Source organism: Microcebus murinus, chromosome 8 (assembly GCF_040939455.1).
Source record: "Microcebus murinus isolate Inina chromosome 8, M.murinus_Inina_mat1.0, whole genome shotgun sequence".
Lineage (NCBI taxonomy): Eukaryota > Metazoa > Chordata > Mammalia > Primates > Cheirogaleidae > Microcebus > Microcebus murinus.
In genome coordinates, this window is record NC_134111.1 from 1079631 (window position 1) to 1104119 (window position 24489).

Here is a 24489-nt window from a genome sequence, read left to right on the forward strand (position 1 = left end):
CATATATGGCTTGTGTCATTTTTAGGTAAGCCTCGTCTATGGCTATTTTGTTAAGCGGTCTTATCATAAAAGAGTGTTGAATTTTTTCAGATGCTTTTCCTGCATCAATTGAGAGGATCATATGGTCTTTGTTTTTGCTTCTGTTTATGTGGTGAATTACATTAATAGACTTGCCTATGTTGAACCATCCCTGCATCTCTGGAATGAACCCCACTTGGTCGTGATGGATTATTTTCTTGATAAGCACCTGGATTCGGTTAGCTAGGATTTTGATGGGAATTTTTGCATCTATATTCATGAGGGATATTGGTCTGTAGTTTTCTTTTTCTGTTGTATCCTTTTCTGGTTTTGGTATCAGGGTTATGTTGGCTTCATAAAATATGTTGGGGAGGATTCAAGAAGGATGCTTCTTGATGTTGTGGAATACTTTCTGCAGGACACGCACCAGATCTTCTTTATGGGTGTGGTAAAATTCGGGTGTGAAACCATCTGGTCTGGGACTTTTTTTTTAGGAAGGTTTTTTAGTGCTGTTTCAATTTCAGTACTTGATGTTGGTCTGTTCAGGAATTCTATTTCTTCCTGGTTGAGCCTAGGGAGGCTGTGTGTTTCTAGAAGTTTGTCCATTTATTCCACATTTTCTAGTTTGTTTCCATAAAGGTTTTTGTAGTATTCATAAATTATATCTTGTATCTCCATGGCATCAGTTGTAATTTCTCATTTATTGTTCCTGTTGGAGCTCATTGGAGATTTTTCTTTTCTGCTTTTCATTAGTCTAGCCAAAGGTATGTCGATTTTGTTCATTTTTTCAAAGAACCAACTTTTTATTTTATTAATCTTCCATATAGTTTCCCTGTTGTCAATTTCGTTTAGTTCTGATTTGATCTTAATGATTTCACTTCTTCTGCTGGGTTTGGGGTCGATCTGTTCTTCTTTTTCCAGCTCTTTGACTTGACTCATTAGGTTGTCTATTTGTGATTTCTGACTTTTGAATATAGGCATTTATGGAAATAAACTTTCCTCTCAGGACTGCTTTAGCTGTGTCCCACAGATTTTGGTAACTTTTGTCTCCTTTGTCATTTAATTTAGAGAATCTTATTTCTCTGCTCCATCTGTGACTGACTTATTTAATTGCAAGGTATTATCTTAAATCTCTGAGATTGTTTCTTCTGTTTGATCTACCCTGTTCTTGAGGCTTTCTACTGTGTTTTGTAGTTCCCTGAACAGATTCTTAATTTCTAGGATTTCAGTTTGATTTTTCTTTAATATTTTAATTTCTTTAGTGAATTTTTCTTCTAGGTCTTGGGGTGTTTTTTTTTTTTTGTCGTTTCTTTGTGTTGGTCATCCATTTTTTCTTGCAAGTCATTGAGATTTCTTACAATCCATGTTCAAAATTATTCTGTCATTTTAGTGTTCTGACTTTGGTTAATGTCTATTTCTAGAGAGCTGGTGTTCCTCTTTGGGGGTGTTCTTTCTATTTGATTTTTCATACTTCCAGAGTTCTTTTGCTGATTCTTTCCCATCTGAATCAGCTGTTGCTTCTTACCTTTAGGTTTTCGTTTGAATAATGACATCTCTGTTTAGTCTCTAAGCCAGTAGGTGGTGTTTGTGGGTGAGATTCGACCACACTCTGTATGAGTCAGTAGATGCAATAAAAGGGTGTACAGAATGACCTCCCTGTCAGTAGGTGGGGCTAGCTGGAAGCAGCAGGCTGCAGTATTGTTTTTGGGTTCCATAATTAGCTCGTGTTCCTCTGGAGACGCACCGTTATGCCTCAGGTGGTGGGTGGGGCCCTGGGACTTCCAGGTGTGTCCTTATTCTCCACCTCAGTGGGGGCAGGTCTGGGAGTGAGTCTGGGTGGAACTGGGTTGGGTAAGCCTGCCTTCAAGCACCACAAATACTGTTAGCAGAAAGCAAAGGTCTGTTCTCTGCTTCTGGGCAAAGCTGTCAGGGAATGGCTAGAATGGTCCCACTCAGCCCAAAAGTATGTATGTGGGGGTGGGGCTGTCCAAGACCGACAGACCTCACTCCTTTCCACCCTCCCCTATTCCGTGGTTTCTCCTGGGCTTCTGCCATCAGGCAGGACCTCACACCAGCAGATCTCCCCTGGCTGTGATGAGGACCAGGAGGTTCCCTGCCCAGGATCACAGCCTGGGCTAGACACATGGCCCTCCCATGGGATGAGGGTTGCCCCTCTAGCACGCTGATCTGCCCCTGAAGGCACACACACCTTAGTAGGCTCATTCACAAATACTCCTTCTGTGCCCGGTGCAGTGCAATCGACAACTGTGTTTAGGGGATCTGGTCTGCAGGCCTGTCCCTTGGGCCCTGGAGATCGATCCCTGACCCTTCCAGGGAGAGGAGTGCTGGTCTCAAGTCACCCACGGGGTGCCCAAGCTGGATCGATGTCTCTCCACCTCGGCATTTGCCCCATTCTCCCGGAGTCACCAGGCTGGCAGCACCTGGGAGGGCTGGCAGGTAGGGAGCTCACAGTCTGAGTACCCCTCAGTCTGCTGTAGGGCCCCAAAAGTAAAGGTCCCGTTCCTTGGAGATGACTCTGTGTGATGGCTAAATTGTCTCTCTGGACACCCATGGGTAGGGAAGGGGAAGGAGAGAATGAAGTAGTATGGCACTTGCTGATCTGCTCAGGTCTGTGTGTGGGGAGGTGCTCCAAGGGAGCTGGGAGTCTGGTATCCTGTCCACAAGAGGCTGAACGCTCAGTGGCAGCAGCCGTCTCTGGGCTGGTATTAGCAGGTCTCTCCAACCACCCAGGAGCCCACCAGGAGTCCGAGATGCAAAGGAGGGGAAAGTTAACTGCACCTACCCTTGTCGCTGGTCTCCAAGCCTCTCAGGGGCCTTTCTCCTTCCAGTTCTCCTCCGCAACATCTTCCCATGGAATCTCCTGTAGGTTCAGGCACCCTTCCTTCTGACCCTCATCTGATCTATGTCTGCTTGTTTATTTTTTTTTCCACTTTCTTCTAAAATCTGTCTTTTTTGCAGAGACACTCTGGTTGGTGGTTTTTCTTGTCCACCATCTTGGTTCCCTCCTTTTTTTTTTTAACAACTTTATTGAGCTATTCACATACCACAGAATTCACCTACTTCAAGTGTACAGTTAAATGTTTTGTTTTAACCATATTCACAGGATTGTGCAACCATTGCAACAATCTAATTTTAGAATATTTTTGTCCCCCCTGAAAGAAATCCCATACCCATTAGTTGTCACTCCCCAGTTCCCTCCAACCAGGCCCCCAGCTCCTGACAACTGCTCATCTACTTATGGTGTCTACAGACTGGCTGATTCTGGACATTTCATGCACATGGAGTCATATAATGTCTCCTTTTCTCCCTGGCTTCTTTCTCTGAGCATAATATTTTCTGAGTTTGTCTGTGTTATAGCTTGTTTCTACTTCACTTGCTTTTATTGCTAAATAATATCCCATTGTATATATGTGCCACATTTTACCTATTTATCCATCAGTGGATGAAATTCAAGTTCTTTCCCACATCTGGGCTTTTATGGATAATGCTGCGGTGACCATTTGTGTATAAGTCCTAAGTCTTGTTTTAATCTGTAAGATTGTCTTCTTTTTTTCTTTTTTTTGTAATTTATTCAATCAGAAAACTGGTTTGTTCATCTTAATAGAGTTTCCACAGTATGGATAGATGGTGTTGCTCTTATCACTTGTGGTGTCATTTAATATTTTCATGTGCCATTGGGTTTCCTCTGAATTAATATTGAGATCTAGAGGCCCAGTCAGATACAGGCTCAAATTTTTTTAGCAGGGATCCTTAATAGGGGTGTTTTGTTCTTTCATCAGGAGGCTCACAATGTCTGGGTGTCATTTTGTGATGTTAGTAGGCAGTACCATTGCCTAGCTCCATTAATTCACTAACAGTGAATTAATTTCCCAAGAAATTAATATGAAATCTTTTTTGCATTATGGTTTCAAATTCATTACTACTTGTGTGTAGAAAAATGATGTGTTTGTAAGTATGTAGTATATTTTAACTAGCTACTCTATTATACTTTCTTGTAAGTTCTTATGGTTTCTCATAAGAGTCTCTAGAACTTTCTATCTATTTATGCCATATGCCAATTAGTGTTTCTGGCAGACCCTCCTTTCTATTTCTTGCCACATTGCGTTGGCTAGGACTGCAGAACACCCCAGTCAGCCATGGCAGTGAGGGAGCCCCTTGCTACAGGAATCCTTCCAGAGATGTTTATGCCCACCCAGACATGGACGTGCCCTTATTTCTCTCTGGTGTTACACTTTAGGGACAGTCAGATCCATGCCTCCGTTGGTTGTCCTAGAGATCACACTTAGTCATGACCTCTGACCACTTACCATGGGCTCTGCACTCAGGGACCACAGAGGGTGGTCAGCTGTGCTGGAGCTAGCATCAGCTGAAAATAATGCAGCTATTGGTCTTTTCTAAATAAAACATCACGTGCAGAGGAAGTGCCCTAAGGCTGGGCTAGAATGAGGCCAGGCTAAAATGAGGTATAGAGACGGCACGAGGATGCAGGGGTCCTGACCAGGTCTGTCAGTCACCATACCTCTGGGTGCTGCCCACAACACTGTCAAAACACTTGTCTGCCTGAGTTTATTTCCTCCAAGGGTACATGCTAGCATGTAGGGTCTGCTCTGGTAATGCAGATGCCCAGGCTCTGCCCTTAAGAGGTGAGGCCTCCCTGGGAGAAAGGGTAGTTATGAGCAGTTTAAGGGTGTTGTCATTTTTTTAAAGATGGGGAAGAGGGCTTTCTCCTCTGTTCCCAAGGTTTCCCCCCTTCCTTTTTGAAGCAGAATTGCAGAGCAGCTCCCAAGGGCAGAAACCCAGCCTGCAAAAAAAGCAGCAGGTTGTGGGAGGTAGGAGAGTTTAGAGGAGACTGAACCAAAGCTGTCCCAGAGGCTCCAGGCACTGGAGAGCACCTTTTTCCTGTCTGCCAAATGCCAGACTTGTGGATGGGCCAACAGGACAACTCACCCAGCCTAAATCTTTTTAACAGTGAAGCAGTGGGAAAATCATTTCAAATTTCTTCTGCCCTTTTTTCGCCTAGTAAAAAATGAGGCCATAGAAGAGCTGTACTTGAGGGATGTCAGTCGTCTCCCCATAAGCTTCCTGGATAAGGTGGTATCTGCCAGGTTTCTCCACTGTCCTTTCTCTTTTCCCCTTTGTGCCATCAGCACAGGCTGAGCTCACAGCATTCCATAAGCACTCACCTGCACCCAGTCCTCTTGGCTCTGTCCAGTAGCCTGTGCAGCCACCACTCTGGTGGCAGATTGGCATGTGACACATGGGCTTCAGTATGCACAGGATCTCTGCCAGTAGTGCCAGCTGCTCGCACTGCATGTGACTGGCACTGACAGAGTGAACGAGAGAGCCACCAGCAGTGGTGAGTCCCATTGCAAGAACTCCTCTTGTGATCGTCTGGGAGAGGGGAGAGGTGGGGCTAGCCAGGGATGCTGGAGGTTTCGGGGAGTCTTTCCATCCCCCATACCCAGCCTGAGCTTTGCAGAGAGCAAGCCAGGAGAGTTTGGGTGTTTGGAGAGACATGGAGGGATAGTCAGGTGTCAGGAGGGCAGGTGGGTTAAACAGTGAGGGGGCATGGAGTGAGAGTGGACATGAGGCCAGAGAGAGACACCCAACCCAGCTGGAGACATGACTGGCACATGCCAGCCACAACCTCAGCCACTTAATGTTCACAGGCCATCAGGTAGCATCTGGACAGTTGGTCAGACAACCAAACAGACACACAGGCCCATGCCCAGACAGACTTCGAGAAAGATGGACAGAATCTCAAGGAAATAACTCCTACCTAGACAGATAGCCATGAAAATGGACAAATCATTGGACAGATGGGCAGATCCCAGCCACACATCCAGATAGACCTGTGACCATAAAGACATGTGAATACCCACCGCCAATTGGAAGGTAGATCCCAGCCAAGCAGAAGTCAGAACCCCTCAAGGACAGACCCACTCCCACAAATGGACAAAGACCTTACCCCAGTGAAGAGACACTCCAGCCAGCCAGCAAGACCTGCATCTGGGCAGACAGACTTACCCTCCACCAGTAAGATAGGCCTTGGCCTATAAGAAAGGCCGTCAGCAGTGTCTCTTGCTGGACAAGCATCCCACCACACCCCCGCTCAAACAGGTGGACCCTCAGCCCCTAGTTGGACAGCAGATGCCTAGCTAGCCAGGCAAAGACCCCGGTCACTGGTCAGCCTCCCTGCCTACCACCATGAATGACCCAGTGACTGAACCCTCAGTGTTGCCACTGCTTCCAGGTACCACCCAGTCTCCAGTGGCCATCAACCTCAGGTGACTTGCACTACCACCACAGTCTGCAGAGACCGTCCATGATCCCTTCGTGCTCCAGTACCCACTAGCCTACAATGACTGCCATTAGCAACCACCAGTACTCAAGGACTTGGCCTCCGTATTTTCTCACAGCTCACTGACACTTCTGTATTCTGCTCTTCTGAGTCTCCAAGAACCCATGTCCATTCACAAAACCTCAATGAGTCCACTGACACTCAACGTCGTGCACTGACTAGGAGCAGTGTACTTCCTTAGTGACTTCCCTGACTCTTCTGACCCTTCACCTATTAACACTACAGATCCCAATGGCTCCTCAGTTACTTTCACTGACACCCTTGCCCCATGAACATCTAGGGGACTCTGGCTGACCACCAGTGACTTAACTGTCACCATCCATCCTCAGTGGTCACTACTGACTTTCCCTCCCAAGAACCCTCAAAGATGAAACTGGTAAATGATAAGCCCTGATTCTATAGTGACTCCCCCAACAAGAGCTCCACTATGAAGGAAACACCCACATCGTTTATCCACACTGACCCACTGAGCTGTCAACCATGTAAGCCAGGGTCAAATTATATCCTGCAGGCCTCAAAAAGAATATTTTGTGGTACATGAAAATTAAATGAGATTCTAATTTCAGTGTCCATAAATAGTTTTATTGGAATACAGCTACACACATTTGTTTATATGTTACCTGTTTATGGCTGTGTTCATGCTGCCACCTCTCCCAGTTAAGTAGGTGGGACAGAGGCCAGAGACAGCAATGCCAAATCCACTTCCTATCTAGCCCATCCCTGACTGAAACACTCTGATGACCCCTAATGAGTTAAATTGTCAACCTGATATTAGTGATAAAGCACACACCCAGTCCCCAGTGTTACCTTTCAACACTTCAGCCTCCTGGAACTGTTCACTGACGCTGCCTCTGGCGTCGCCCGTCGAAATTCTTCCATGGCCTCGGTGAGGGGCACTAACCCATCTATGCAGACCTGTACTTGATGGGACCCTAGGTGCCAGTCCACTGGCTCCAGCCTGCCCTCCGTGACCTTGGGGGCTAGGACAGCAGCTCTTCTCTGACCTGCAGATTTTCTGATGATGGTGTGGAGACGGAAAAAAAAAAAGAGAGAAGCTCTTTAACAGCGTTGAGAACACTTTCCCCCTAGACCCCCCTTCCAGCGCCTCAGTTCTGTCTCCCAACAGGTTTATTCTTGTGGAGCTCCTCAAATTACCATTGATCCTGGCGCCCTCAGCGCCACGGAAAAAGAACCTCCGGAAACAACAGATCCAGAAGTTCCGCTCCCATGCGGTCTTTCCCATGTCACGGGCGACCAGGCGTAAATTTTCCCCGCGGCTAGCTCTCCCCCAATTCCCATGGACCCGGCTGGAGCGCATAGCGCGGGATGCCCCTACCCGGGGCCCCTGGGCAGGAGGAGCAGGCCGATCTCGGCGACCGTCCCCACTGACCGTTCTCCCCAACACACACCAATCCCCCAACTTGTCCCGCGGTCGGACCCCGACGCAGCCTGGCGGCACCTGGAGACTAACCCAGGGCGCGGATCCCAAATTAGGGGTGGGTCCAAAAGGGAGGAAGTGTCCGCAGGACTGTGCGGACTCAACCCGCAGGCGCGGCAGCCAAAGAAAAAAAAGAAACACGGAAGAGCCAGCGGAGACTGACTTATGCCCAGCCCCCAGGACCGCGCGCTCCGACAGCCCCAGCGTCCGGAGCACCCAGGACGGGCGTAATGCCATTGGCTTAGGGACGGCCGCTGCGTGCTTCCACTGGCTGGCTACGACGTGGGCGGAGTCTCCTCGCGGGCCGCTGCCTCCGCAGTGTCTACACTGGCTGGGGATGCTGAGCGCTGAGGCTGGACGGCACCTCGCAGGCTTGCGGCGCCATGAGCCGCAGCGTGGACGGGCGCGGAGCTTCCTGGAGCAGCTAGAGGCGCGGGTCGGCCGGGAGGGCGCGATCCTCGCCAGCGAGTTCTGCGTGAGTAGGCAGTGTGGACCGCTGCACCGCGCGCTTGGCTCTTCGCCTTGGACTGTCCCGACGTCCGTCCTCCCTCCTGTGCGCCCTACGAACCGTCTTGTGACCCGGGGCGTCTTCCCGTTCTGGGGTCTCTCGGTTTTTCTCTCCCAGCACCTCTCTGTCGCGCTCTCGCGCCATCTCGATCTTCACCCTCTGCCCCCAGGCCCCAGAGGGCGAAGTCCACGCCGGGCTGGGACGGGCAGTGCACACCCTTGAGTCCTGGAACAAGCCCGCCGCCGGGTGGAGCGGGCGAGGCTGGCGGCACACCCACGCTGGACCTCCAGGGCGACCTGGCTGTCATCGCTGTGATCACAGAAAGGAAGGGGCCGGGAGCGGGGCAAAGAGGAACCGGAAGGCCCTGGCGCTGCTAGGGTGTGGACGCACCTCTAATCAGCGTCCAGGCCTTTATGGACTGTGGTGCAGGGTGGTTTCTTCTTTGGTGACATGGGGGCGTTAATGACCAAACTGGCTTGAGGAATAAATGATGTGGGTAAAAGCACTTAGCACACCGTAGGCGCTCACTTCGTGGATGCCCTTGTCACTACTTATAAAGATTCTAAACATTACAATAGAGGTAGCGCAAGCGCAGCGTAATGAAGGCGAACGCAGCGTGGTAGGCGTGGCATACTACAGGTAATAAAAGTACCAAATTTAAAAACGATATGCAAATATGTAAACAGTACATAGTGGCATATATCAAATTCAGAAATATGTGGCATAAAAACAAAAGGTAAGTATGATTATAAATGACAATTTACACAAAAACATAACTTCTTAAAACGATACAAATATAACAGATAAAATCATAATTTATAAAATGTGATTCAAAAAATGTATAAGTAAATATAAAATATGTAACAGATACGTATAAAATAAACCTAAATAATTTACATGCATGCAGAAATATTGTAGCATGTAAGAAATTAAATAAGAAACGCATAACAAATGCAAAATGAAAAATTTACACAATATGAAAATGTACATAACGCGAACATAGAATGACCATGTGCTACATGACGTCACGCAGGTCAGTGAATTTACTCGGTGGTCCTGGTGGTCAACAGTGCTGGGGCCCTACGTTAGGCAGGCAGTGTGGGCGCCCCTGTCACCATGGCCCGCCTCCTGCACTCACAGGAACCGCAGGGCTTCTGGAGGTAAAATACCGACGGTAGCACCCAGTACACCTTGGTGTGCAGGAGGACTAAAGTGACCTGCGGGCATAAGTAAAGCACTTAGCGTTGTGGCATACAATGTTGGCGTGGGAGATGTTACTTATTGTGATTAGGAATACCTGATGATGATGATAATACACTATCCACTAATGATAATATTCTGTGCCTAATAAAGGACCTATAGTATCTTGTTACCTTCAGCAAGTCGCTCAACCATGTGGTGCGTCAACTTTCTCACCTGCATAATGGGGGTCCCGGCTTTACTGGGACCTTGTGATGATTAAATGCCTTTAGCACAATGCCGGGCACAGAGAAGGTGCTCTGGGTTGCTATTATTATTTTATCATTATTGTATCATTATTACTAAGCAGGCCCGGTGTTTCTGGGGGTCTTCAGACACCTTCCCGGGGCCACTTGCACCCTCTGAGTGCCTCGGGGTGCCAGGTCTTTGACCTGGCTCCTCTCTTCCCCTCTCCTCCTTTCCTGGGGCCTCCTACCGGGACATCAAGGCCCGCTCCACCGCCTGGGAGACGGGGCCGGAGACGCGTGTGGTCCACCGAAGCCGGCAGACTGCCTGGGCACCTGAGGAAGAGCCGCTATAAAGATGGGCTGCCATATACGTTGGGGGGCTTCCACGGGGAGTGGGCAGCAGTCGAGCGGCTGGCGCACCCCTGTGTCACCTACTGTGCTCCCAGGACGCTCTCCCTCCCAGAGCCTTGCCGTGGCTGCGGGGTCACCCCCAAATTCCCAGTTTCTTACCTCACCCGCTGGCAGATGATCAGACAAGAGTGATCCTCTCCCTGCTCCAGGAGGGACACATCAATGGCAACTTCATCCGGATCAGGCTAAGGGGCTGACTGGGGTGGGGGGAGTTGGGCAGCAGTATGGCAGTAGGGAATGTGGCCTTTACCGGGGCATAGACGGAAGCCAGGCATATATTGCCATGCGAGGACCCCTGCAGCACACCCTGCTAGACTGGCCACTGATCTGGGAGTTTGGGGTCAAGGTCAGCTTTCAGGGAAGGGTGGAATGAGGTGGGGCCAACATTCTGAGGATTCCCCCAACCCTGCTCCCTGGCCCCCTGACCCAAATCACCTCCCTTCCATCTTACCCCTCTGGTCTAGGTGACCCTGATGGCATGCAGAGAGAGAATAGGCGGGTAGGTGTCCTCAGGCCCCCACCATGCATGTCCTTGTGAAGGGAGGAGGGAGGAGGAATCTTGCTAGCTCCTCCCTGACCCCAGAACCCGAGGACACAGTTCTTGGAGTAACCTAACTGTGGCTCTGCGGAAAGCCCCACTGTTTCCCTTTTTAATTTTTTGTTGATCTTTTTTCTTTTATTCATGGGGCTCAGCCCACCCCCATTGGCAACCCTCTCCTGCTGGGCTTCCCACCCATTTCACAGCATAGGCCATGAGCCCTATACTGACTAGGTCCCCTGTACAGCTCTGATCACTCTTCCTGCCTGTCTGTCCTTAATTCACTCCACTCTAACAACTCTGGCCTCTGCTACTCCACAGATGTCCCCGGCGGCTCTACCCCAAGGCCTAGGTCCTAGCCTTTCCCTCTGCCTGGCACGTTCTTCCCCATGGCTGCTCTGTCACCTCCTCAGGTCTTTGCTCAAATGTTACTTCTTCAAAGACATCTTCTTGGATCCTCACACCATTTAAAACTCCCAGCATTTCCACTTTCCTTCTCTTATCCTACTTTTCCTTTTTTCTTCACGGTTCTTGCAAACTTCTAACACACCAGGTAATCTACAATGTATTATGTACATTATTTATTCTTAGTCTCCCTGATTAGGAGGTAAACTCCATAAGGTTGGGGATCTTTGTTTTGCCTCTTAGCATGAATTAGTTCCTCAGTAAGTGCTGGTCAAAATTAAAGGCGCATGCCTTGTGGTGGTTTTTGCATTCTGGCCTACTCCATGGATGGGGTGAGAGGTGGGGGTAGAATTGCCTGGGGTGACTAGCTGATCATGGAGTCAGTCTGATCTGTGGTGATGTCCCATTTTTTATTTCTGATTTGGTAATTTGTGTTTCCTCTTTCTCCTCCTCAACCTCCCAATCAGTCTGGCTAGAGTAAAGAAGGATAAATTACAGTTATTGTACTAAATCCATCCTGCTGCCTGTTTTTGTAAATAAAATGCATTGGAACACAGCCACACTGTTTATGTATTATCTATGCCTGCTTTCATACTACAATGGCAGAGTTGAGTAGTTGCAAGTTTAATAGATTATATGGCCCTCAAATTCTAAAATATTTTTTATCTGACCCTTTATAGAAAATGTTCACCAATCCCTGGAATAGAAGTTTATCATTTTATTAGTTTTTCAAAGAACCAGCTTTGAGTTTCATTCATTTTCCCCATTGTTTTTGCACTTTCTAGTTCAATCACTTTGTCTCTTTATTATTTCCTTACTTCTGGTTATTTGTGTTTAATTTGCTCTTCTTTTTCCAGTTTCTTAAGGCAGAAGCTTAGATCATTGATTTGAGATTTTTCTTGTTTCATATGTGAGGACTTAATGTGTATTTTCTCTAAGCACTGCTTTAGCTGCATCCCACAAACTTGATAAGTTGTGTGTTCTGTTCCAGTTACTTCAAAGTATTCTTTTAATTTCCTTAGTGAATTCTTCTTTGATACATGGTATTTGATCGTGATTGTTTAGTTTCCAAATATTTGGGGACATTTCCATATAACTTTTGCTTATGGATTTCTAGTTAAGTCTATTGTGGTCAAAAAACAAGTTTGTGTGATTTCAATCCTTTTAAATATACTAAATTTGTTTTATGACAATGAATATGGTCTATCTCGGTAAATGTTTTGTGTGCATTTGAAAAAAAATGTGTATTCTACTTTTATTGGGTGGAGTGTTCTCTAAATACCAGTTAGGTCAAATTGATGGGTTTTTTTGAAAGATACTTTATATCTTTATGGTTTGTTTTTTTTAATCTTTACTGATTTATTTTCTCTAAATGTTCTATGAATTGGTGAGAGAGGAGTGTCGAGATCTCCAACTGTTCAATAAATGCCAATTAGGTCAAGTTTGTCAACAGTGTTATTCAACCCGTATTCTTCTTATGATTTTTTTTTTTTTTGGTCTATTGCCCTATTATTTTCTGAAAGAGTAATGTTGAAATTGTCAACTCTAATTGTAGATTTATCTATTTCTCCTTTAAGTTCTGTCAGTTTTTGTTTCAGGTATTTTAAAACTTTATAAGTATATGAGTGCATATACATTTAGGATTATGTCTTCCTGATGATTAGTTTCCTTTTTCAATATGTAATGTCCCTCATTGTTTTTGTTATTATTCCTTTTTCTAAAGTGTACTTCGATATTAATGTAGCCATTCAAGTTTCTTTAGCGTTTGGATGCTATGTCTTTTCCCATTCTTTTACTTTATATCTGTGTTTGCCTTTATTTTTAAGCGTTTCTTGTGGCTGGCATGTTGTAGGGACTTACGTTTTAAGTCTAATCTGACAATCTCTGCCTTTAATTGGAACATTCAGTCTCTAATGTAATTATCAATAAGATTGGGCTTAAATCTGCCATCTTGCTATTTGTTCTGTCTGTTCTTTGTTCTTCTTTCTTTCTGTCTTCTTTCAGATTGAGAATTTTTCATGAGGATGTTTCATGGTCATTATTCCCTTGTTAGCTATACCTCTTAACTGTTTAGTGGTGGCTTTAGGATTTCCGAAATATACCTTTTACTATACCTTTTACTTACTATATTCAAATAATATTATACATTTCACATAAAATGTAAGAACTTTACAATAGTATATTTCAATTTCCTCCTTCCATGCTTTATTCTATTGTTGCCATATAGTTTAATTCTAAATAAGAACTATACAATATACTGCTATTATTTTTGCTTTAGATTATCTTTTTAAATGGCTTTACTGAGACACAATCTAGCCATTTAAAGTATACAATTCAATTATTTTTAGTATATTCCTGAGTTATACAAAACCATAACCAAAATGAATTTTAGAACATTTTCATCACCCCATAAAGAAACCCTGGATTGTTGTTATTATTATTTTTATTATTAGCAGTCACTTCCCATTTCTCACCAACCTCTAGGCAATCCCTAATCTACTTCTTGTCTCTGTAGATTTGCCTACTCTGGACATTTCACATAAATGGAATAATATAAATATGTGGTCTTTCATGACTGGCCATTTTCACTTAGCATGTTTTTAATGCTCATGCATATTATAGCATGCATCAATACTTCACTCCTTTTTATTGCTGAATCATATTCCACTGAATGGATCTACCACATTTTACTCATCTATTAATCAGTTTATAGAATTTAGGCACTTTTTACTTTTTAGCTATTATGAATAATGCTGCCATGAAATTCATATGTTTTCATTTCTCTTGGGGTATAGACCTAGAAGTGGAATTTCTGGGTCATATGGGAACTCTATTTTTAACATTTTGAGGAATTACTAAACTATTTTTCACAGTGGCTACATCACACACACATATACACACACACACACACACACATATGTCACTCTAATTAAGTGGGAAATGGTATCTCATTGTGGTTTTGGTTTTCATCTGTTTATTTGTACATTTGTATATCTCCTCTGGAAAATGTCTATTCAGATAATTTGCCCATTTTAAAAATGGGTTATTTGGGATTGTCTTTTTATTATTGTAAGATACAATACAATACAATATTCTAGATACAAGTCCCTTATCAGTACCTGATTTACAATATCTTTCCCATTCCCTGGGCTGTCATTTTACTTTTTTTTTAAGAGATGGCATCTTGCTCTGTCATCCAGGCTAGCGTGCTGTGTAGCCTCAAACTCCTGGGCTCAAGCAATCCTCCTGCCTTAGTCTCATGAGTAGCTGGGACTACAGGAGCATGCCTCCATGCCCAGCTAATTTTTTTTTTTTAATATATTGTTTTTGTAGAGATAGGGTCTTATTATGTTGTGCAGGCTGGTATTAAACTCCTGGGCTCAAGCAAGCCTACTACATCAGCCTCCTGAGTCACATCATTTCACTTTGTTGAGAGTGTTCTTTGAAGCACAAACTTTTTACATTTGGATGAATTCCAGTCTATCTATTGTTTCATTTATGCTTTTGGTGTTGTGTCTAAGAAGTCATTGTCTAATGGTAGATCATAAAGATTTACTCCTATGTTTTCTTTTAAGTGTTTTGTAGTTTTATCTCTTACATTTATGTCTCTGATTCATTTTGAGTTAATTTTGTATGTAGTGTGAGGTAAGGATCCAAAGTCATTCTTTTGCATATGGATATTCAGTTGCTCCAGCACCATTTGTTTTAAAAAGTATGCTTTCCCCATTGAATGGTCTTGGCAATTTTGTTGAAAAGTAATTGGCCATAAATGTAAGGGTTTATATTTCTAAACTCTCGATTTTATTCAATTGACAATATGTCTGTCCTTGTGCCAGTATAACAGTTTTGCTTATTATACCTTTGTAGTAAGTTTTGAAATCAGGAAGTATGAGTCCTTTCAATTTGTTATTTTTTTCAAGATATTTTGGCTATTCTTCGTAGGTCCCTTTCTGTGTAGAAAAGAGTTAAGCATTGCTTGAGAGTTAAATTGCTTATGCTTAAAAAGACCTTCTTATAAGATTGGCTCCTATATGGCCTCTGGGAATTTGGATTTCTAGTAAGAGTGGCTCACTATGCCTAAATTGCTTATACAAACAATATGGTTGATGCTGACCACCTGCTCTCTGACAGTCTGAAATTTTGGTACAGGTACATGTTAGGCAGAGGGTGCCTACATGCTATACAGAAGCTTCCCCAATAAAAACTTTGGGCACTGAGTTCCTAATGAACTTTATCATGATAGAGTGTTGGGTTTTCTCAATTTTTTCCCCTGTATCTATTCAGATTATCATGCTTTTTTTTTCTATTCTACTAATATAGTGTATGACATTTATTGATTTTCATATATTGAACCAACCTTGCATTCCTGGGATTAATCCCCAGTTGGTCATGTTGTATATTTTGCTAGTATTTTATTAAGACTTTTTGTGTCTATATTCATGAGATGTTGGTTAGTAGTTTTCTTGTGATATCTTTGTCTAATCCTGATATCAGGGTAATACTGGCCTCATACAATATGTTGGGAAATATTGCCTTTTCTTCAGTTTTTTGCAAGAGTTTATGAAGGATTGGTGTGTTAATTCCTCCTTAATTGTTTGATAAAATTCACTAAATTATCTTCTAAAGATGTTAAAAGTGAGAGAAATATCTTTTATTTTTATTTTTATTTATTTATTTATTTTGAGACAGAGTCTCACTTTGTTGCCCAGGCTAGAGTGAGTGCTGTGGCATCAGCCTAGCTTACAGCAACCTCAAACTCCTTGGCTCAAGCAATCCTCTCGCCTCAGTCTCCCCAGTAGCTGGGACTACAGGCATGCGCCACCATGCCCAGCTGATTTTTTCTATATATATATATCAGTTGGCCAATTAATTTCTTTCTATTTATAGTAGAGACAGGGTCTCGCTCTTGCTCAGGCTGGTTTCAAACTCCTGACTTCAAGCAATCTGCCCGCCTCGGCCTCCCAGAGTGCTAGGATTACAGGCGTGAGCCACTGCACCCAGCCTAGAAATATCTTTTACATTTAGCCACATATTTACTTTTTTCTTGACTCCATTATTTTTGTGTAGATCTGTATTTCCACTTGGTATCATGTTCCCTTTGTATGAAGAGCTTAGTTAAACATTTCTCATAGTGTAGATTTGCTTGTGATGAATTCTCTTAGCTTTTATTTTCTGAAAAGGTTTTTTTTAAATTTCAGCATTTTTAGGATGTCACACCATTGACTTGCAGAGTTTCTGACAAAATTTTGCTGTCATTCTTTGTTTTTCAGCATGTGATGTGTCTTTTATGTGTATGATGCTTTTAAGATTGTCTCTTTATCAATGTTTTTCAGCAATTTGATCATAATTTGCCTTGGTATGACTTTCTTTATGTTTATTTCCTTCTGGTTCATTGAATTTCTTGGCTCTGTGGGTTCATAGTTTCATCAAATTTGGGAAATGTTTCAGCTTGTACTTTATCACATATAGTTTCTGTCCCCCTCCCTTCTCATTCTGGACTTCATTCGGGTATACATACATACATTAAACCATTTGGTATGGTTCCACAGAGAAGTGATTCTCTGGTTTTTGGGTTTTTGTTCTGTTTTGTTTTTTGTCTTTTTCATTTTGAATAGTTTCTATTGCTGTATTTTCATGTTTACTGATCTTTTCTTCTGGTGTCTAATCTGCTATTGAACAGAAAGTTTTTCATTTCATATATTTTATTTTGCCTCCTAGAAATTACATTTAGGTTTTCTTTTACTCTTGATCATGTTCATGTTTTCCTTTTCATCTTCAAGTATATTTACAATATTTATAATAGCTATTTTAAGGTATTTGCTTCTTTCCTCCTCTCTGCCATTTCTGGGCCTTTTTCTATTGACTGATTTTTCTCCTGGTTAAGAGTCACATTTTCCTGCTTGATATTTTAAATTTTAAACAGGTAAGTGCTGGATTCTGTTGCTTCTTTAAAGAGTGTTTTACTTTTTCAGGAAGGCAATTAAGTTACTTTTGGATGTTTGATCATTTTGAGGTTTGAATATAAGTTCTCTTAGGGCAGGTCTAGAGTACCTACCCTTTATGGTAGGATTAATTTAGCCCTACTCCTAATCTGGTCATTCTGGGTTCCCTACTGAAAACCTCCCTAGAATCAATGAGGCCTTTCCACTCTGGGTAGAGGGTATGTAAATTATTTCTGTCTCATTGTGAGCTCTAGGAAATGTTAATCCTGCAGATGCATAGTATTTATTCTTTCATGGGAAGTTATTCTTGCATGGCCTCCTGGATTCTCATGCTGTATGTATGCAGATTATTATCCAACCACAGACTCAAGGAGGGAACAGACCCCTATGCAGTGTCTGGAGGGGTTTTGGAGGTTTTTCTGGGAGGGGGAGTTGTTTATTTGTTTGCTTTTATTTGTTTGTATAGTTTTGTTCCTTCCAGGGCTGCAAATTCTAGCTTCCTTGGCCTCCCTGAGGCATGATCTCTGGCTTCTCAACTTATTGGGATTCACTGTACTCCTCATATCCTGCAGCCTGTCGACACTTCCGGGCAGTAAGCTGGGGTGGTCTGTTCAGTGACCAGAGTCCTGCAATGCCTGTCATTCAATGTCTGAAAATAATGGCTCATGGATTTTGTAGGTTTTTAGCTGCTTGCAGTGGGAGGGTATCCTGGACTGTCTTCCTTCTACATGGTACTGGCTCCCCTCCATTGAGTCTGCTTGTGCTCAACCTGATGGCGCTGCTGGATTGCCTCCATCATAGCTGCAGCTGCCTGTGTGTGTCCACCAGCAGCATCTGGGGTGAATGGGGGGGATGGGAAGGATAGATGTATTGAGCTGAAACTCTGAAACTGACTCCCCCTCCTCACTCCCTGCTTTCTCCCATACCTTTTGTAGAAAAGGTGTAAGCGTTACTGGGCCCAAGAGCAGGAGCCATTGCAGATTGGGCTTTTCTGCATCACTTTGGTTAGCTGGGGCAGAGGTGGGAACAGAGTTCTTCAGGACTTGGATGTGTAGGAGCTTTCAAGGCAGAGTCCCAAGATGGAAAGCCTTTGGACTGACCTTGAAATCTGTATCCCACAGTCCCTTTACATTGCAGGGAACTACCTGATGTTAGCCTACAAATGTCTCTGTAAAGTATCACTGTTATTTCTGTAATGTAAATGTGCCTGGTTTCTTGAAATCCTTACTTCTCTTACCATTTTGAAATAAATACATAGTTAGTACTTAATAAATACAGTGAAACTTTTATTTTAGAATTTTCTTTTCAGTTGTAAATGAGCATGTTTGAGGTTTTTATAATAGTGTCCTCTTTCTTCTGTCAAATGTTTCCTTCTTGAACACTTTGGGGGATGTTTGAGCTAAATGAATTTTTAAAAATATGTTAATTTGATTTTTAATCAAGAATGCTTTGGTTTCTAAACATGTGTCTTTTGGCACCGTGACTTTTGTTCTTGCCTCCATACTCAGGCAAAAGAGAAGTGGCTGAATGCAGACATGATGCTCAGGACCCTCAAGTTCACATTCCAGAAGGTATAGACAGGGGAGGAGACAGGAAAGGTGCTGCCACTTGAAAGCAATTTCATGCCTGTTTCTCTCTGTAAAATGGGCATTCAAAATAGCACCTGCCTCCTCAGTTATTATCTGGTAGGTTTAAATGGAAGATACTCAGCTCTGGCCTGGGGTGTAGTGAGTACTCATGGATGCTTTTCTTTCTTATTCTTTGCTTCTCTTTTTCTGTTTTCAGGAATGCCGTTCTGTGTACCAGCTGCAGTATATGTCCTGCCAGACCATGGGGTCCCCAGCAGTCCTGATCACATACTGGCCATGGTGGAGGAAGCCCGTCACCTCCAGGGATCTGGCCTTGGCCCCCTCTGTGTCCACTGCAGATTTAGGGAATGGGCTTCGCCAGGGTCTGGTGAGGCAGAGGGGACAGGGTGGGGAGGAAGGCGGAGAGTGCAGGGCCTGGGGCCAGTCTTGCAGCCTGAATGCCTATTTTGAGACGCCATACTTGCTCACCTGCCTGGACTGAAATTGTTAACATTTGTTGAGCACAGACTCAGCTGGGGAGTAAGCCCACAGCTGATGCTCAACATATGTGATTAAAAAGTTTTTCCTTTTTCAGTTACAATCTGGGGACCCAGGGAATCAAGAGGTTCTGCAGGGAACCCCATTAGGATCCTCATCCCCCACCCCAATTGCCCCATTTAAAAGGTTATGGGTAGGACCTGACCCGGCTCTGATTCTCCCGTGCCAGTGCAGGCTGCGGGCGAACAGGCGTGCTGTGCACCATGGATTACGTGAGGCAGTTGCTCCTGACCCAGGTACGATGAAGGCATTCCTGTGTGTGTAGTTTGCGTCCCATGCTTACGCCATTCTGCTCACGTGCCCCGTCTCTCCGCCCTAGACCATCCCACTTAACTTCAGCTTCTTTGACTTGGTCCTGCAGATGCGGAAGCAGCGTCCTGCAGCCGTGCAGACAGAGATGCGAGGCTCAGTCTCGGGTCCTGGTTCCCAGCGACACAGGCCAGGCTTCCATCCCTGCTCCCCCTCCCTTCCTGATGACCCCTCACTTCAACAGGAGCAGTACAGATTATCCGTTCAGCGCTCCAGAACGCCAGGCCCAGCTAACTACCAGAACCTCAAGGAGGTACAGAGATCCCTCCCCTCTCTCTCTTCCTTTCCACCTTCAACACCCTCAGAGACCAGGACCTGGAGCAGAGTCCAGCCCCTGACTCCTCCTGGGAGCAGGCACGGACTCCTAATCACATCCACCCTTGCGGGCCTCCGGCTCCCTTGCCATCTCCTCTTAAGCTTACCCCAGTTCCCCATCAGCGGTCTGGCCAGTTTCCTCCAAAGCCTCATGGCCCTCCCCTCCTGGTTTCCCCCAGAATTGTATTCCATTCTAGGACGACGGCCTCTCCCTCTGGACTTCCCCAGGGCTTCTTGCCATACCCCACCCACGAGGCAGGCTCCTCAGGTATCTGGCTGCGTCTCCGCATCTTTCCCTGTCGAATTTCTCAGGCTCAGGGGCTCTTTCCTCGCCCTTGAAACACTAGCCCCTTCCTTGCTGTTCAGTTCACCAAATATTCGCTGGCCCTTTCTTTGAATGGACCTTTGAGAACCCTCCCCAAGATGCCCCTTTTATCCAGTGGTCCATGCATGGCCTCTGCGTAGCCCTACGTTCTGAGGTTCTTTTCCTGGGACCTCCAGTCAATAATTCAGCAAAATTTCTTGATGCTGCCCACTTGTCAGGCGTCATGTTGGGTGCTGCTAGCACAGAGTTGACGATCCTTCCCAGCAGAGACTTCACCCTCCGGTCCTTGAGGCTAGCCCTTCACTTTAAGGCCAGCCGTTCCTCCCCTTCGATGCCACTTCCTCATTTTTATTCAATAAACATTTATACAGAAACGACCACCCTTCAATACGAATACCCTGCCCATTTACCTGTCGGGCTGGCCCCCTGCCCCCTTCACCCGCCTAACTTGCGGGACGCGGAGACACAGAAACCAGACCGCCCTACCCAGAGACCCCTCCCTCCTCGACGCGCGCCGCCCAAGCGGGAAGGAAGCCCGCGGTTTGCGCGCCAGCCGTGCACGCTCCCCCGCCCCCGCCCCACGCTGCCGTTTCACTTCCTCCGCACCCTGTCAGCCCGCAGGACATCTCGGTGCCCGTGGCCCCGGCTCCGGCCATGGCCGACACGTACGCGGCGGTGCAGAAGCGCGGGGCCCCTGCGGGCGCCAGGCCGGGGTCGCGGGCGCGCAGCGCGGATGAGGCGCCGGTCTACAGCCAGGTGACGCCGCGCGCCCAGCGCCCCGGGACGCACGCGGAGGACACGCGCACGGCGCTGCCGGGCTGCGGTGAGTCGAGGCCGGCGCAGGGCTGGGGAGGGGCGGCACCCAGCCATTTACTCTTTTTCAGGACCCATCCTGCAGGGATACTGGACCCCTGGCCAGGCCTGGCCACGCCCCTGAGGCTGTGTCCGGGCTTCCCTGGCCACGCCCCCTGGGCTACTGCCAGTCACTGGTTTGCCGCGGAGGCGTCCCCAGAGACCGTTGCCCTAATGCCTGGTCCCAGTTAGGTCTCTGGCCAGGATAGCCTGTTTGTCCAGGCTATACCCTAAAGGCCCTCGGGCACGCCCTTGGTGCACGCCCTCTCCCGCTGGCGCCGCCCTCGGCTCGCCTCCTCGGGTCTCGGAAGGAAGCGTCGGGCGGGGTCTTGGGACTCCGTGGGGTTGCTTGAGCTGACCCATGGGGGGTCTGCTGCCCACAGTTCCTGCTGACCAAAGCCCAGCTGGGTCTGGCGCTTATGAGGACGTGACGGATGGAGCTCAGACCAGTGGGCTAGGTAAGTCAGAGCCTGGGCGGAAGGGACTCTACGCAGCTTTAAGTGAACCCTAGAAATTTGAGACTTTGGCCTGGGAACGTGGGACTCAGGCTCTCGGAATCCGGTGCCTGCAGTAAGCAAGAGGACCTCTAGGAATGGGGATGGCCTTCCGCAAGTTGCTTACCTCTTCACACCTCAGCTTCTCCATGAGACCCACAGCACCCTTCCTCTCCCAGGCTTCAACCTGCGCATCGGAAGGCCAAAAGGGCCCCGGGACCCCCCTGCCGATTGGAGCCAGGTGTGAGTGCTGCATCAGTGCCTGCCTCTCCACGTGAGCCCTGGACTGCTCGCTGACGGCCACGCTCCACTGTGCCATGTGTTGGGAGTGGGGACACTGGCCCTGATCAAAATAAAAGTTTTTCAGGGTGAGAAATGTGGGGCTTTGCCCTGGTGATTACAGCATTGGAGGCTTGAGGCTGGGGGAGGTAGGTGGGTTATAATGGTCGGTGAGCCTTAACGGAGCAGATTTAAAAAGAACGTCTGAAAGGGACATGGCTCCTGAGTTGGTGAAGCCGGGAGTAGACAGAAGGGCTTCCAGAGACTGTTCCCCTCACCACATAATGGACTGGTCTGTCCTCAGAATGTGAGCCTCCTTCACTCAGACACTCGGGTAACCTCACAGAGAGATGGACAGACCCCTAGCCCTTCACAGAGATCCAGGCCAGGCATAACCACAACCACACAGACTGACCCCAGAGAGACAGATAAAAAGACCCCCAGATAGGCGGATGGATGGACCACCAACCTGACATAGCCAGAATCTAAGACAGCCAGATGAAAGGGCATTGCATGGCTGGCTGGCTGGGGGACCCCAGCCAGAGATATAGACCAACAACAACCTGATTGGTCTCAGCCTGAGAGATCACCAAACAGGCAAACCTCCCAAAAGACCCCTCCGCCAGCTAGACAGCCCGATGGACCCCTAGTTGGACGGACTGCCAGACAGATATCAACAGATCCCCACCACCATGCCCAGCTGTGCAGACCCCACCCTCACAACCAAGTGGGCTGACCACTGATTTCCCATCCAGACTCCCAGCCAGACAGACACCTCTGGGTGAGGGCTGCATCCTTGGTGGATCACAAGTGCCTTGGAATGAGCTCCCCTCCCCCAGCAGCTTTCAACCAGTGAATGATGGGGGATGTATAAATATATCAGCTAGTGCACCCGTCAGCGGGATAACTGAGGTATGTACTTTTAATGAGTTCCCAGAGCTTTCCCCGGAGGATTGGGCTTGGTTGCCCAGGAGGAGCTGGTGTGCTATTACGCCCTTTACTACTGCCTCTCTTCCTTGACTCACTCCCCCATACTCCCTGCCAAATAAGGATCTTGCACTCCAGCCCTTCTCTCATGATCTGCATCTGGGACCCACTTCCTGCTCCAGGTGCTGCCCCCTTTCTCTATTTCTTCAAAAGAGCTGACCCTGGGCTCTGTGTTGCTGATCCCAAGCCTCTTGTATCTTCAGCCAGCAGCATCTGATCCTCCTTCTTGGACACTGGGTTCAGTTAGATGTTTGGACCCCAGGCTCACCTCCTCCCTCACCTCCCCAGCCACTCCTTCTTGTCTCCTGCTGTTGGCTTTCTGCCTTCCTGAGTGCTTGGCCCTTGCCCTCTTTTATCTATTCCAAAACACCCGCTTAGCGATGGGTCCAACTACAAGGCTTTGAGTTCCTTCTAAACACTGACAACTCCAAATTCATTACCTCTACCTCAACCGTGGACCACGGAACTCCAGATCTCAATATCTCCACTTGAACATCTCAGGCTTAACATTTTCAAAACTGAAGTCCTGATGTTCTTACCCAGACTGACACCCTGAGATGGGAAAGAAGTTAATGGCAGCTCCCTCTATCTGGTTACTCTGACCTGAACCTTGGAGTCACACTCCTTTGACTCCTTTGTCTTGTGTAATCTGTTGGCAGATCCTATCAGTTCTCCCTTTAAAATAAACACTGAATCTGACCCCCCTCTCCCTACTATCTCCGTCCCACCCCTCCTCTGCTGGCCTCTTTTCTCCTAGCTGAAGTCAGGTTGCGATGCTATTCTGCACAGAACCCTACCCATGATACCACTTTCAGCATGAATGCCAGCCTGGTGCTGTGGCCTCCATGGCCCCACAGAAGGGCCCTGTCACCTGGCTAACCTCACCTGTTGGGATGCTCTTGCTCCCTGACGTCACTCTGCCTGCTTTTGGGAGACAGCTCTCCCAAAAAAGGCATGTCTGGGCTTTTTGGCAAGAGGAACAGACTAGCTTTTCAGGGACAATTGAACAGCAAAGAGACAACAGAATGTCTAGGATAGCAGCCTACATTCCAGGACATTGTATCCTAGAGATACTTGCTCCCATTGCAGGATAATGAGTACTTTCTCTCTGGAGGAGAAGATAGGCAGGTCCTTAGCAACCCTGAAAAAACCTCCAAGTCTCTTAATTTTGGGTACCTACCCTGGGATGCAGATCCACTGCACTCACAGGTCCATGCCCCCTCCCCTTGGGAATAAGGGCGTGGGAAACAGACTCAAGCTACTGTTCTGGCTGCTGTGTTGCTGGGAGTAATAAACTGTCCATTGTCTGATTTGGAGGCGTGGTGTTTTATATGTGTGTGAATATGAGTGAAGCTGTGTGGGCTCCCCTGTTAGCACTCGAGGGGCGGGTCTCTAAGCCTATGGAGTCTGACCTCATGTCCAAGGGCCTCCTTCCCAGTCTGCCCACAGCAGAATGCTCCCACCTCAGGCATTTGCCCTAGGAGGATTTTCTCCCAGATTTTGCTTTTAATATGTTAGAAAATTTATCTCTTGATGTTGTTTACTGTCTTTCCTGAGCAGAATGTAAGCTTCATGAAGGCACGTACTTTGTTTTGCTCACAGCTACCTTCCCAGCCCCTAGAATAGTGTTGGCACTTAGCAGCTGTGCAGTTGATTTATTTCACACTGCATATTCCCAAGCTCCCTAATTTCTTGTAAAATATGATACCTTGTCTCCAGTGTGCCCTTCACTT

The 24489-nt window shown here is 46.5% G+C and overlaps 1 protein-coding gene across 2 annotated transcripts; it reads left to right on the forward strand.

The window, feature by feature from the left end:
• Positions 1-19111: 19111 nt before the first annotated feature.
• On the forward strand, positions 19112-21866 carry PTPN18 (protein tyrosine phosphatase non-receptor type 18). Of its 2 annotated transcripts, none has more exons than XM_020288558.2 (6): positions 19112-19431; positions 19557-19757; positions 20017-20087; positions 20759-20967; positions 21380-21454; positions 21633-21720. In XM_020288558.2, exons 1-6 carry the CDS (start codon positions 19399-19401, stop codon positions 21641-21643), a joined length of 600 nt encoding a protein of 199 aa, XP_020144147.2. In that variant the 5' UTR covers positions 19112-19398; the 3' UTR covers positions 21644-21720. The 2 variants fall into 2 exon arrangements, with proteins under 2 accessions (XP_020144147.2, XP_020144146.2); XM_020288557.2 differs by having other exon boundaries at positions 19118-19431; positions 21670-21866.
• Positions 21867-24489: the final 2623 nt, after the last annotated feature.